The 15631-nt window shown below is 47.5% G+C and overlaps 1 protein-coding gene across 1 annotated transcript in view; it reads left to right on the top strand.

Annotated features, from left to right (window-relative positions):
- Positions 1 to 15631, top strand: part of LOC122169969 (src kinase-associated phosphoprotein 1-like) — a 45838-nt gene that overhangs the window by 20928 nt on the left and 9279 nt on the right. Inside the window, exon 4 of the mRNA XM_042836528.1 lies at positions 5552 to 5668. Coding sequence (XP_042692462.1) covers positions 5552 to 5668 — 117 coding nt within the window. The remainder of the gene's footprint in view (positions 1 to 5551; positions 5669 to 15631) is intronic.

The following is a 15631-nucleotide window of genomic DNA, read 5'->3' as shown; positions in this document are numbered from 1 at the left end:
TACCAGGTCATAAAAGAAAGGATAAATCTTGTTTACTTGTTTACATCCCGTGGGAATCTGCTGCTGCTCCGAGTTTCAGGCTTGTTCCTAACCAGGCTGAGATGTGCTGTGCTTCCCCTGTCAGCAGCTGTTCTGTGTAGCTGCTGCCCACTTAAGAGGCGGAATATACAGAGCCTGTACTGAAAGGGTGCCAAGGGCTGCAAGAGAGGAGCTGGAGGGAGGAAGTCAGAGGGGGAGGAAGAGAGCAAATGCACACTGAGAAAAGGAGGGGAAGAGAAAACCAGGGAGTTCAGCTGAAGAGTGACATGAGAGGCTGGCTGGGATACAGAAAATGAGGAGTAACGGCAAAGTTGCAGTGTGAGCTCAGCAGCTTTTGTGTCTCCCTGGGTTTGGGGAGTTATGTGGGCCTCTGAGTTTATCACAGGCTTAGTTTCGTAAGCAAGAGCTTTGTGCTCCCACAGGGCAGCCCTGCTGAAGTGTTCTTCTAGGCGAGGTTTGCAAGCTGCTGGCTTCTTGAACATTACGTGCAGGGTGGTGTTTTTGGTATGAGAAGAGGTGTTTTTGTTGTTATTATTAGAAGTAAATCCATAATCAGTGGTGGGAGAGCTTTGATTTCAGTATTTGCATGTGGATCAGTCATGTCCAGGTTATTTTCTCTCTCGTATCATCTTGAAGCTTCTCTACTGCACAACAGGGAGAGAAAACAGTTTAACTCAATGATCTCTGAGCTTTCCAGCCCTCTTCAGGCTTATTCTCTCAGAGCCGACAAAACTTACACAGTTTTCAGCACAATAGAAGGCTCAGGCCCTTCGTAGGGCTTTGATAGGCACAGGTTTTGCTCCCCAGCTGCAAACCTGCCCGTTTCTCTCCCTTTAAGGACCCCGCAGCTGCACGGCCCCGCTCTCTCGGCCGGCTTTGCTCACCACGCGCTGCGGAGCGGCGGCCCGGCGCGATGCTGCGCGCTGCAGCCCCCCCTGCTGGCTGCGTCGCGTTACTGCAGGCCGAGCCGCCCGCGCCACTGCCGGGAGGAACCCGTGCGAGAGCGCTTCGACTTCCTCGTCGGTTTTGCCCATAAGCGGCAGTGTTAGTGGACCATTAATTTGTTTTACTGCGTGCAATTAGTGGCAAGTGGATCTCGAGTGTGCGAAATGAGTCTTTGGGTTGGATTCGCGCCTCACCTGTTGACCCAAACGGGTCTTTCGTTTGGAAAACAAGGGTAAATGGGCTCCTCCTGATTGAGAGGAGGTCCCACGCTTTGTTACTGCAATGAAGTAAACCTGTCCTGCTCACAGAATGCAGCATAAACAAAGAGGAGTTATTTTCTGCACGTAGTTTCCCCCCCCCCACCCCCAAAGAAAACATTTATTAAGTGGGATAAACACTTCAAGATCTATAGATAAGGATTCTTTTTTGTGGCTTGTGAAGAGCGCTGCTGTTGTTGGTATGGTTGGGGAGGGGAGGAAGGCCACGTGTGCACACTCAGATGTATGCAGCTAAAAGGAACTTAGGATCTGAGTGCAGAAACTCTGCGTGTACCAAAACCCTCAGCTGTTGGTGTATTAATCACAGGGACAAATCACACAAATCCATATGGGTGCTTAGGAGCTGATGAAGCCTTTAAGGCATTCAAAAAAAGAAACCTCATACATTTCCCAGCGCATAAATGTGTTTTAAAAGGTACGTAATTTATAATAGCAACGTTGACGGAGCTTTAACTACACTGCAAAAGCTAAACTGTAATATATTGGCGTGTGAGCTGTGCTTACTGTGTGGGTGCCTCTCTGTTGATGTGTTTCCATGTGATTCTCTGTAATTTCAGCGCTGATTGTAGTCAGGGATATTAAACCATAGTATTGATAATACTTTTACAGCTCTGCTTTGGGAAATGTGTTCCTGCTAAATTAGTCCCTGAAAATGCAGAGATATTAACAGCGCCGAGCATGGAGGCAGACGGGAGTTGGATCAGAGGCCTTTATTTTGTAGTGTGATGCTGAAGAGTCATTACTTTAAAGCAGGAACTTTGTTTCCTTGAATATTAAGTGGAGTTGGGGATTTTTACTTCCGCTTTGGCGTGAAATTCCTCATCATAAAGTGTAACTGGAACCCGCTGGGGATTGATTTTTCTTGGGCTCTAAAAAGATGCTTAATGAAACCCTGGGTACCTAAAGGCCTCCAGTGCATGCCAAGTGAGCTTAATTGCAGTTCCCTTAACAAGCTGCTGGAGATGCTCCCCTTTCTACAAAGCAGCCCTTTCACCTATTTAAATCCCTTTTCTTTCTGTCTGTCGTGATGCCTTAATTCACTTTTTGAATATATACGAAGGACAAAGTACAGCTTAAAGAATCACAGAATGGCCTGGGTTGAAAAGGACCACAGTGATCATTTAGTTTCAACCCCCTGCTGTGTGCAGGTTGCCAACCAGCAGCCCAGGCTGCCCAGAGCCACATCCAGCCTGGCCTTAAATGGCACCAGGGATGGGGCATCCACAACCTGCTTGGGCAACCTGTTCCAGTGCCTCACCACCCTCTGGGGGAAAAACTTCCTCCTAAGAGCTTTCTGCCAGCTCCCAGCCCTGCTCTACTAGAGCTGCAGGACTCATTTCCAGTACCACGAGCACAAAGTGCAGCTCAGATGGCTCTTCCTTGCAGCCAGCAGCACTTGTGCTGCTTCCTAATTGAGTTCTTTGCGTTCCCTTCTTGCTAATATCTTTGCTTGACCTTCCAGCAGACGACCTGCTGACCTCCAAGCAGGCCCTGCTCAGTGCCCACCAGCACGGATGCATGGGCCTGGCATCCCAACCCTGGGGACACGATTTGTCCCTCTGCAGTTTGCCCAGTAGAGGCACACGAAAAACATCTGTGTTAATTACACACAGTGCCTTCAAGCCTCTCTTTCTGCTGCTGTGCAAGAAGCTGTTTCCACAGAAAACATCAGGCAGCTGAATGATGGCTTTCCTCCCTTCCCCTTTTCTCCCTTCCCCGTCTTTTCTATGTTCCTATGTTCCATGACAATCACAAAGCAAGAAAAGGCACTGAGCACACTCAGGGGTAGCCAAGCAGTGCCAGGGGACCCCAGGATGAGGTGTAAGCCCAAGGAACCTCTCACTCTTTCCCCTTAGAGTCAGTCTTGCAGTCGTTCATGCTCCAAAGCACGATGAGTTGGGGGGGTTTTGCTGAGGATCTGAGTGGGAAGATAGAGCAGCTCTGCGTCAGGTGCAGGGTAATTATTTGCTGGAGTTCTGTGCTATTTGGTTTTTATTCCCTGTGTTTTCATTAAAAGCTAATGAGTTTTTTCTTTTTTTCCCCTCCGTTCAAAACAATAGCTTGGCCCCTGACAAGTTGTGGGTTATTTTTTCTGCTTGGACTCAACTAGCTGTTGCTGCTCCATAAACTTAATGGAAAAGGAGATGAAAGCACGAAAGTTTGTAAAACAAATCCTTGTTCCCTTCCTTTGTAACTCGCACCGAGTGGCTGCGTGCAGAGCATTTGTTGATCTTTGGTGTTGCAGCTCTAAAGCAGTTTAAAAATATTCCTAATGCTAAAGCAAACAGAATGCCTTTGTGTTGCAGTAGCTCATGGTTTGGAGCCCTGCTGGGCTTGGCACTGCCTTGTATGTACATTCTGCAGCCTCTGCATTCTTGAGTGGGTTACTGCAATGTGTGGGAGCCTGGTGTGCACTCCTGTATGCAGGAAGTGAGCCTGCTGCAAGGAAGAGCATATCCTATCAGTGGTGACAAGCCCTCCTCTATGTTATTTCACATCTGGGAAACGTTCTGCCTTAACAGAGACCTGTGGCTTGACTCTTGCACGGGGTTTATGCATGCAACAGCTACTCCTGATGTTCAAGGCAGTGACTTATTCTTGCAAGTAACTTTGCTGCCCAGGTCCTTGTTCCAAGCAATGCACTGCAGCCACGCTTCGATGCATGAGCTGCTCCTCCCCAGAGTGGCTGCACAGTGCTGTGCTGCCTCCTGCTACTCAGAAACCATAAACAGTTTGCTCGTTATCACAATAATGCTGCACCTGTATCTCGTTATAGGGGAACACCTGTTACCTCGGTGTTGGCTTGAAAAGCCTGGAGCACTACAGTGCAGTTTGCTTGGTTCTTTTAAGGGATTAAGGCTGAATGGGTTTGCAGGAGCTGTCTTGCAACACTGCTATTGTTGCAGTGCTGCAAATAATCAGGCCTACAACACTGCAGCATGGCAGGTAGGAAGGCTGCTCATTAGAATGCATGCGTGTAGTGCAAGAATGGAAGATCTCTGCAGTATGGCTCCCACTTGTGTGTGATCATGCAGCAGGAATTGCAGCCTGCCCTTTGGGGTTGGGGACCTGCAGCTTTTTCTTCTTGGTGTGACAAGAGGTGAGATGCAGATACTGAATGATGCACTTTCCAAAAGTTATTTTCATAGAATCCTAGAATGGCCTGGGTTGAAAAGGACCACAGTGCTCATCTGGTTCCAACCCCCTGCTGTGTGCAGGTCACCAACCAGCAGCCCAGGCTGCCCAGAGCCACATCCAGCCTGGCTTTGAATGCCTGCAGGGATGGAGCATCCACAGCCTCCTTGGGCAACTTGTTCCAGTGCCTTACCACCCTCTGTATGAAGAACTTCCTCTTAATATCCAACCTAAACCTCCCTTTTTTCTGAATATATATATTTTTCCTTAATCAGACTGCGTGGTGGGATGGCTGCTGGAAGCAAATAAGCACAGAGCTGGAAAGAGTGCTGCTTCCTCAGTGCATTTCTTGGTGAAGGGAGGAGGACACCCTCTTGTTCCAGCCCTTCATTACCTTTTCATCAGTGCTTGACTCAAACTGTAGGGCACTGTTTCTGTGTTTGCTAAGATAAACCTTGTTTGGAACTTAGATTTTTTTTTTTTTCCTGTTTGAATGCAATTAACATCAGCTGAAAACTCACCTTTGGTGCTGTTTGCTGTGTGCTGAATGAGGAGCCAGCTGTCTTTACCTCTGTTATCAGCAGTCTGGGCTGTGTGTATTCAGGAAAACAAAAAAAAAGGCAAAAAAAAGTTGAAAGATGGCTTTTTTTTGCTTTGTTTGAGCTCAGCAGTCTTTTGTCCTCCATGCAGCCTACATGTGCTCCACTTACATTAAAGTTTCATGTTAACATCTTTTCCTGTTGTAACTGAGTGCTTTCTGCATAAAACCCAGTGTGGGTAACAATACAGGATTCCTCATTGTAGTGAAAGGGGTGATAGGATTCCATGATCTCCTTTTTACAGGTGGATGCTGAGTGCAAGAGCATTGAATGGCACAGGCCTTGGGGCCAGGCTGCCAGAAGCTTAGCTTTCCAACCTCATCCTTGTGTGCCCTCCAACTCTGTACATACACAACATGGGTTCTATTGCAGCACAAATAAGCTGCCTTGGGCCCTGAACGCTTCATCCAGCCTCATTACCCACCAAAATGAGTTTGGGGTTGGTCGAGGACCTCAGTGGAAGGTTGGAAATGGGAAGAAACCCTTCTCAGTGTAGGAAATACAATTCGGATTTGGCAGTATCTTCACTAAAATGAAGCTCTGCTCTCTTTCCAGGAGAGAATCAGCACGATGCTGGCTTTGGGCAGGACAGTTCTGATGAAAATCAGAGCTGGAGTTTGGCCCCTTCCGTGACATCTGAAGTCTCCCTGCCATTGGACCTGCAGGATGATGGTAAGTCACTGCTAGCCCTTAAAAGTCATGTGAAGAAGGTGGAAATGGTGTGACTCGTATCTCATCCATCTGATAACACTGGAGGTGTTGGTTTTTATTGCCTGATGCCTGTTTTATCAATGCTGAGAAAACTTTACAGCAATCCTGAATCGAATGCAGCATTGCTGAAGCTCAGGGCATTCTGTGATCATCCTGGAGCAAATTGGAATTGGTTCTTCTGTGTTTTGTATGAGCAACAGTGATGGGAAAGAGCAGAAATTTGACAAGTGGTGGTGTTTTCCAAAATTAAAACACAACTTCTGGGTGCTTTTCTTCTTGGATGCTCATCCTTATGCTTCAGAGGGGTCATGTTGTCTTCCCATAGCTTCTTTCCTTCCATCTTATGAAAATTAGGCTCATTTCATAGAATCATAGAATGGCTTGGGTTGGAAGGGACCTCTAGGATCATCAAGCTCCAACCCCCCTGCTGCATGCAGGGCCACCAAACTCCATATCTGATACTAGACCTATATGCACTCTATATACAGCTCATAGATCAAACACCTTGACAGAGGTCATCTGAAAGATTTTGTTTTAATTTCATTACATTGCTACTAAAAATACTGAATCCATCTCTTCTCTATTTGAGATATAATAGAGATATTTGAGATATAACAGAAATAGTCATCTCAAATAGAGACATTTAAATCACCTCTGTTTGAAAAGCCTTTTTTGGGTCCTTCTAGTGGTTGGGAGTTTGGAGCTCTGTCTTCCCAATAGCATAGAAGCTCTCCCACCTGAGCAGGGGAGGTGAGCTGGCACGCTGAGACCAAGGGAATATTCCAGAGCATTCAGTGCCAGACAGAGGTTTCCTGAGCAAAGAGTTGCTGTGATGTTCTCCTCTGCTTGCGAGCAATGCTTTAGGGCTGATGGATTTGTGCTCTGCTATTGAAATTGGAGCCTACACAGTGGAGACAGTTCTGTGTTCTCTGGGGTTATCTGTGGGCCCCAGTGAAGGCTTGACTGCTTTGGTCTCAGGTTCTCAATCTCCTCCTTCCTACAGATCTTGTTTCCTCCTCCTCTTTCACTTCCCGTGCACTTTCCCCAATGCTCTCTTACTCCCCACTCCTCATCCTTTTTCCCTTTCATTTTCTCTGCTTCTTTCCCTATTCCTCTCCACCTCTTCCTGCTCCCATTTATTCTTTCACATCCACTCCCACCCTCGTTAGTGAATTGGTAGTCATCAATCAAGAGCACAGAGCAATGAGGATTTATTTGGGATGAGGCCATAAGAGCTGATGGGCACCAAATTTAGTTTCCTTGTGCTGTACAAAGCACCAGGCTTATCTGTCACAAGAATTGATTCATGCTATTAAAAATGGCTTCATCGAGACCGATTAGAGACAAGGTTGGTCTGATAGTTGGGAAAAGAGGTGTGGAATTTGGGTTCAGCTCCTTGAAGGCATCAGAAATGATGCATCGTGCTGATGGAGAGCGTGAGATAGGGATAATGAACGTTGGGGCTAATTGGGGCATGAAAGGGTGCTGAGGAGCTCAGCCTCATCAGGTGAGCAATGTTTTCACGAAGTCTAGGCTTTCTCCTGGCATGTTTATTAAGCTTGTCTGAGAAGGTATTTGCTTTGCTAACTTGGAGCGGTGGTTTTTGGCAGCCCGAAGGGGCAGAGTTTGACATAACACTTGTGAGGTATGCAAACACTTGGCACCCCTGGAGATCTTCAGATGAGATGCCAGGCTCGATGGAAGGCTGCCCAAGTGGGGGTGAATGGCCAGGAGGAGGTGGATAACAGAGAGAAAAATCGCATGCAACAAAAAGAAAGGGGGGAAGAAATTGGCTTTGAGTGCAGTTGCATTGAAATGAGGTGTTGGCTCCTGGGAGTTGATAAAAGCACTGAATGTCAGCGAATTATGGGCCTTGTGTGTGTTCATTCTAGATGAAAGTTGGACAGTTTTGGCTGATTGGATTCAGACTGTTGGCAGTCTGGAACAGTAAGGCTGAAGGAAAAGAAAAGCTAAATTCTGGGTGATCTTTTACGGTCCATTCCAACCCAAGGTATCGTATGAACTCCCCAGTGTTATTAATTCAAGGCTTCAGTGGAAACAGAGCCCTCTGACTGGGCTGATGCTCTTTGCTGCAAAAAACAGGGGAGTTTGGGGGCAGCAAAGCCGCCACTGTTCACTTTCATTCTGCACAGACTTCTTCCTTGCTCTGAACTCTTGTTGGGAATCAGAGATCCTTTCAAGCTGTCTCTGGAGGGAGCAAGAGGGGCTGTGCGAGTTGGGGATGACTTTACTCAATGAGGCATGGCCCTGCTCTGTAGGATTGTCCCTAATGAGTGATTAAGAAGCTAATGTTTGTACAGTGCTGGGAGGCTGCGAAGCTCAAAGCAGAAGCACAAAGTACTGCCATAATGAGAAGTATTTCTGATGAGACACTTCCCACGTAATGTACTCTGCTCAGACCACGGCGGACTTTTCAGAAAATATTTTCTTTTAAATGGATAGATTGCTCAGTCTGCCAGTGCTCTGTGATTTAGTTTTCCTGAGCGTAAGGTATCGCTTCCTCAGGGGCTGGAGAAGGCTGCAGCTTTAACATTTAGCACTTTTAGATATTGCTTTATCGGTTTTGTTTGTTTGTTCTCTTCTTTTTTTCTTTCTTTTTTTCTTCCCCTCGGCTCTTCAGCAGCGTTGCTCCCATCATAACAAAGCCAGTGATGCCTTACTGCAGGGACACTGAGGCAGCAGCAAAATGACTCGCCCCCATGTCAGAGCATCACATGGAGCTGGGGGTTGTGGCTGCTGCAGCCCCTGTGCTGCTGGTGTCACCAGGAGAGGAGCAACCATATATTGGCATAACAGAGGTGCGTGTTAGGAAGGGAGCATAACTCAAAGTGACAGCAGTGTGCTTTACGGGTTCTGTTAGGCCTGGTTTCCGTGGTAAGAAATCTCGGTTCTGACTTGCAAGATTTTTTCCACCGTGTCTGTGGGCAGACAAACAGCTCAACCAGTTCTGTGCGTGTTTTTAAAATGTCGAAGTTCTGAGCGCTTGAAAATCGAATCCTTTGGCAAAGACGCCCTTTGCTTCATAAAGACCTGCTTAAAAAATAGCTTCTGTCTTAACAGCTGTGGAGGGCAGTAGGTGAGATGGTCCATCACTGCGCCCCAGTGGCTTGGGGAAGAGGGGGCCAAGATAAAATGGAGCTGTGATACTGAATGTGTGGGGGGGGGGGGGAGCGGGTGAGAAACTGTGAAGAGGTGATGCATTCTTTGATTTACTTCTTAAGCCTGTTTGCATCCTGGAGAGGCACTATTTGCTCCTGCTTGGCCTTCTGTTACACGTGAGTGGGTAGGGAAAATCCTGCAGCGAGTTTTCTGCTCTCTGCAGGAAGGGCTTGACAGGCCAGCCTGGAAATGCAGGGGATGAGGCTGCAAAGCTCTCTTGGAAGTTGCTGCCTTGTCCCTGCTGGCCTCCACGCATCCCCTGCTCGCACCAAGCGTTTGCCTTCGGGTGTCATGTTTTCCTTTGATGCACTCAGCAGCACCGAACCGTTCTCTCCAAAGCATTCAATGCTCTGAACCGTGCGTGCTCCTCTCCAGACAATCCGTGCGCATGCAGCTACGCCTTCTGCTTTTAATTCCCCCCAGTCTTTGCTAAGTGTTTCTGTTGGGGGCTGTAGGGACAGCGATCCCAACCTCGGGGTCCGCCGCCCACCCCGCCTGCAGGGCGCTCGCTGTCGGCTGGCGGAGTTCCGCAGCGCCCCCTGGTGGCGCGGAGGGGAAGTGCCGGCCGGGAGAGGGTTGGACGTGCGGTCGGTCGGTCTGTCTGTCGCGATGTTGGTTTTTTCTTTTTTTTTTTTTGGTTTTCGTTTGAACCTTGACCTTGAAATAAACGGCTGTCCGGAAAGAAACGAGCAAATAAAACAGGTTGTTTTGCGAAATTTCTTTTTACTGCTGTGGGAGCGCCAGCAGCGGGTTTTGACAGCACAGCGTGGGCTGAGCGACACCCTTGGGTTGGCTCAAAAATGGCACAGTTTTGTTTTGTTTTTTTTCCAAAGCCGAAGTGGAAATTGTGGGTTTTCTTCCCCAAGCTGCAGTGCTGGGGAGGCACGGGGCGGCCACATGTGTGGGCAGCAGGCTCAGGGCTGGCAAAGCACAGGCAGCTCGAGCCACAGCCCAGCGAGCTGCCAGCCCCAATGCTGCTGAAGTTTGGGTACGATTTCCCTTGAAAACTGCATGAAATAAAAAGCAGACTAAGAACCTGACTGTTGCAGAAATTCTGAGTGTCTGCAGGTTCAATAGCCTGTATGGATCAAACCCGGAATGTCCACAAATGAGTGCCTTTTACAGGTTGAAAGCTTTATATATTTTTTTCTTTTAAAATCCCATTAGAGGCAATTATCTCTGTCTCCCCAATGTCCAGACATGTCCTTTGTTGCTTCTGACTGTGTTGTTATAAACTTGCTGTTGATGTACTTGATGAAACAGCAAAAGAAACGCTTTGGAAATGGTCTGACAGGCATCCCTTGTGGCTCCTTTCCTTGGGCATCATCCCATGGAGCCAAGGCTTAAAGCATAGCTGGGTCACAGTTTTGCAGGACATCAATTCTGTACCAGGACTGTCTGTAGGTCTGGATGGGAGTTTTGCTGAAGAGAGAGAACATGGAAAAATCCATGGAATGAATGAGTTTCTCAAAAATGATACTGATGCTGTGTGATAGAAAGAAATTGGGCTTCCTTAAAGCTCCCATTCTTTGAATTATCGTTTTCTGAGTGCATCATAACATCTGTACTTTTCAAACCCAGTGTGATGGCACTGTGCACATCAGCCCTCAGAATGATGCTGTGGTCAAAAGCTTTGGCTGTGTTTTATGCAGAGCAGCTCTGCTCACCTCTGTGCGAAGGGTTATTGCTGTGGGGTGGAGAGGAGGAAGGTGGGCTGCCAAAATAACTGTATTATGCAGGAGAGCTCAGGCCTTTGGAGCAAATGGGCAGAGGTAAGAGGAATGCCACCAAGATTTCCAGCTTTCATTTCAAAACCAAGCAACCCAAAGCGGCTTCGTGTTGTCCTTTGGGATTTTACAGCTGCAGCAAAGTGTCGTGTGAGTAATAGGAAGTCACTCTGAGTTGTGGCTGCTCCCATCAGCTGGGCACGGTGAGCTGCAGATGCTGCTTGTGAGGGCACCTGCCTGAGCCCACACTTCTATGGGTGCTCATTTTCAGCTCAGAGCCATTTTTTTTTTGCCCTAACTGAGATGTTTGGAAGAGGATCCCAAAGTCTGTTAATGAGCTCAGGGGGTCTGGAGGAAGGCTGCTGAATGGGATGAATGCAGCTGAATGGGATGCGAGGTCCTGGTGGCTGTTTGCAGCTGTCAACATCAGGGCTGTTTTTATGCATGGCTGCGATTGTCTTTGCCTTTGGGTGTTCCATGCCTCGGTTTGTGGCTTGGAAGGGGTTTTTAGCCCTAACCACTGTGATGTTTGTTTGGTTTTTAAGCTGAGATTCTGCAGTGATTCCTTATTGCGAGAGCTCTTAAAGAAAAAACCCAAAGTGTTAGGAAATGTGGTGTAAAATCTCAGCAGTGTGAGTCTGTGGCACCTCAGACAAGAGTTATAACTCAAGTTACGTAGACCTCAGCGCAGTGCTAATAACTTATTAATGCAGCTTTTCCAAAGCAAAAACCTTTACTTCTCCACTCGTTGCCAACAGGGGAAAGCATAATTAAAGTTTTTTTTTGTTTTGGTTTGGTTTTTTTTCTGATTGTTTCATAAGCACGGGATCCAATGCATAGATGTGCTTTCCATACCTGGAGGACAGCCCTTCACAACGAGGTGCTATGGGGATTTTTTGGGAAGATGCTTGATAGAGCATAGGCAAGCAAGGAGCATTGAGTGCTGACAGCAGCAGGCAGTGCCCTCAGCCTGTGGGTTATTTCAGTGGGGCTCAGGGAGGTCTAGGAAGTGTCGCAGCCTTCTCTTCTGGCAAACTGAGCATCCCTGTGTCAGACCCATGTGAATGATGGAGGTGTGGGTTACAGCGGCGGGGGGGGGGGGCCCGGGGATCTCACACCCGCCTCCTAAAGGCCTTTTTTATTCATGAGGATGTAAATCTGAGGCGTTTTGTGTCTCTGTATTCTCTCCCCGGCAGAGGGATCGATAGGCAAGGAATGTAACGTTAACGAAGTGTCGGGGTGGAACTTCATCACCTCTCCTGTTCTGCTCGTTCTTAAAGAAAGCAATTTCAGCTTCCTGCATTGCTAGGGGGCAGAGCATCTCAGTGTGAGCCCACGTACTGCAAAAGGAAAGAGGGTCAGAGATGCTCGGGTTGAGATAATTGCAAGGATAGGTTTCAGCTTGGCAAAGATGTTGGTTTTGATATTTTGCTTGCTAGAATTTTGAGTATAGTGACATAGTTAGCAGGGGAGGGCTCTTCCTAATGGCAAGGCGGATTGTCTGAGACCAGGGTGAACTTCCCTTCCTGCATGGGACACATCTGTAGGACAAGTGGACTCATAAGCCAGCAGAACATGGGCTTTCCCCATGCTGCGTGCTGCATGGATGGGATAAAACAGCTTCATCCCATAGACAGGGTTAGGTGTTGTGTGCTGGCTGGAACTGCTCGTGGGAGCTACAGAGGTACATTGCAGGATCAATCTGAGCTCACTAATGAGTCCTGAAGTACGAAATTCCCAGCTGAGAGAAATGGTCTGGACAGCAATAAAAGCCCTTGCTATATATACACACATTAACACATGCTCAGCTACTGCTGACTTCATTGTGACTTAAGCACCAACGTGAATATTTGGTTCAGTGTGAGCCATGGGGATACATTAAGTTATTACTCAGGATGATGTAGCGCTGAAAATCACTGCATGCAAAAAATAAAGCCACTGTCCTGGAGAATTTAATTTAAAGTCTGCTTATAATAAATTCCAAAGTGAAACGTTTTAAGGGACAACTGGAGGAAGGAAAAGGAGGGAAAAGCCTTTTTTTTTCTTTTTCTTTAATTTCTTTCATTTCTCCTATCAGTGTAAGGGATGAAGCAGAGTTTCACCCAGCTGGCTGCTTCTCCAGCAGAAGCAGAGGGGCTCTGCTGGTGCTTGGCACTGTCATTCTGCAGGAGGGCATTGCTGTGTTGATGTGCACGTGTCATTTGGAGCAGCTCTGAAGGCATCCGATGATGAAGTGCTTCTTGAAACAAGCAAAACTTTTCTTGTTGAACCCTCTGAGCAAGCTGGCAGCTGAAAGGGCCGGTGTATCCATGATGATTCTTGGGCTGTGCTGCTGGGCTGAGACCTGCATGCATTGGGGCACAGCTTATGGGATGCCGAGCAGATGTTGGGATGGCAGCTCTCAGCCAGCATCTGGGAAGAGCAGCCGAAACAATCAGCACCATCCTTCAACCTGATAATGCTTTCTCACCAACTAATAGCTCCTTGTTCATCAAGGAAACGAATGTGTGCTGAGGTGACACGCTCTTCACCCACTGCTCTTTGTTCTGGGGTCCTCCAGACTGATTTTATCAGCTCCGGCGCTGACAAATGTCCCCCCAAACTTTAACGCTATGTAAAATTGAGTTATGGGGTTTTAAGGTTAGACTCCTCTGGCTGAAGGTTGATTGTCTCCGAGAGATAAAGGAATCAGTACTCAACAATAACAAAATCTTTGCCATAGGATAATGCCTGTTATTGAGCTCACAGCTCTCTTTTATTTGGTTACAAAGCTTCGCCACTATTTTTTCTCCCTGCTCTCGTAGGGTTTAAGTGGGAGCTGCTGTTGGAAATTGGTGAATTGCTGCTGTTCCTCTCCCCACCCTCACTGTGTGCTTGCACAAACACTCAGGCAGATGGATCAATTCTTCCCATTGCCCAAGGCTGTGTGTTTAACCGAGTTACCCTCAATGTGGCACCTCCACAGCACTCAGTGTGGCCTTTGGAGGAAGAAACCTTGACTTCCTCACCCAGACAAACCCAAAGGCGACCCAAGGAGTAGGAGAGCATTCGAGTGGTCTTGCAGTGAGATTCAGTCATCAGAATGGAAGGCACAATTTCCACAGAGCTGGGGCTGATGTGGAGTGCAACCCACTTGACCCAGGTTGGGAATGGCATCTTTGTTCCTGGGAGCCCCGAGCACCTTGTGCACATCTCTGGCCAAAGAGCTGTTTTGTATTTAGTAACGAGGCTCGGCCATCCGCTGTACATATAGGTGGTCTGCAGAGGATCAAAGCATGGCAAAAAGTAATGGAATTTGGGGGAAGAAATCGGAAGTTTATTTTAATTTAAAATATATAGTATCTGGGGCAAAGGCATTTGGTGCCGGAGCAACCTAATGCTCCCAAAGGAGTTGCCTGGAGGGGCTGGCAGACAGGCAGAGAAGTCCCAACATCTAAGGGAGGACAAAATTTAGTGGAGTGAAGCTGCCCATGCTCTCTAAACTCCTTCCAGATCCTGGGAATGCTCTCCCTCCCCTGATAACCACCTGATGCATGGGGTGTGTGGGGAGATGTGCGTGATAGGGGTGACGTTTCCTTGATGATTTGGAGCGCTCAGGTTGGTGGGGTCAATGTTGGGATGTAGGGTTGTCCTGTCCACCTCTCATAGCTCATCCCTCTGCTTTACCTGCTCTTGGTTACCCAAAAGGACAGAACTCTGCTGAACCCCCAAAGGCTGTGGGCATCTGCAGGAGTGATCTTTGGGTCAGCGAAGCTTTCCAATCTACCCTAACTCTTGCCTCCTTATTCAAGAATTGCTCACTAGGTATTTATATCCTTAAATATCAGAGCTGTGCACGTCGCTTAGTGGAGGTTACAAAACTGATGTGCCTTGAGCTTTGAGATCTGAATGTTAATATACTTCTGGCCCAAGGTGTGCTGGCTGCTAACCTCAACTCAGACCCATTTTCTCATCTCCTCTGGGGGGATGCACAGACAGGGGCAGAGGCTGGCATCCCCAATGGTAAAACAGAACATCCTCCAGTGCTCAATGTGCAGTGAATTACCTTCCTTTTTTTTTTTTTTTTTTTGTTACCCTGGTTTATTCTTCAGCGACTTGAACCTCGTTTTATTGTTCTATCTGTATGCCTAACCTCTCAATGTCCCCTACTATTATTTCCTCTGCTTTCACTTGATATTTGCATTACCACCTAATTTAGTATCTTCCTGCTCATTGAATTAATGGACTGTTTACTTGCCTTAGATAAAATGGGGACTGATACCCTGCAGTACCCCAACACAGACGCTTCTCCCCCACGTGACGCAAAGCCATTTATCAGCAGCTTTTGTCTGTGGCCCTTGGGCCAATTTTCAGCCTGTGACGATTGCTTCTATCCGAGGGGAGGGAAATTAATTATTATTTTTTTTTTTCCAGTGAGATTTGCTGTGGCACCGCATCAAACGCTCAGTAAAGTCTCCAGATATATTGCATCTTCCCCATTACCCTCCGTCTGCTAATTTTGCGGCTTGATCAGAAAGGCTGACCATATGTGCCTGAGGTCATTCCCTCGTTGCAAACCCAAAGGTTGCTTCTTGCCACGAAGGCAATTATTGCCTACGTGCTCATAAAGTAATTGACTCCCTTTTCAGTTTTTAATCTGGTCTGTTATTTTATGAGCGTGACGTGAGATTTGTGGGAGCGTTTTTCAGCTTCACCTTGGTGGTGTGTTTTTAAGTTTGGGTGCTACCTTGGATTATTGCCCTCTCCCCTTCTCTTATCTGCGGTGATTAGAAGGGATGGCCGATGGTTTGTTAAGCTCGGGAACTCTGTTACTGTCATTCCTCAAAGACTTCATGCAAATGGAGATTGGTGGGAAGGAAGGCACGGCTTGGAAGTGTAGAACCTTCACATAGGGGTATATCTGTCCATCCTGTTCTGTGCTCACCTCCTAGAGTTGATGTAGGAAAGCTGGCGCTTACCTGAGCAATATCTGATGGAGAAGTGCACGACTTCTGCTCCTTTGAGTTGTAATGGCATC

This window comes from Centrocercus urophasianus, unplaced genomic scaffold, assembly GCF_019232065.1.
Source record: "Centrocercus urophasianus isolate 14NV4802_14NV808 unplaced genomic scaffold, USGS_Curo_1.0 seq_61, whole genome shotgun sequence".
Taxonomy (NCBI): Eukaryota; Metazoa; Chordata; class Aves; order Galliformes; family Phasianidae; genus Centrocercus; species Centrocercus urophasianus.
The sequence above is the reverse complement of the archived record's forward strand: the minus strand, read 5'-3'. Positions and strand labels throughout refer to the sequence as shown.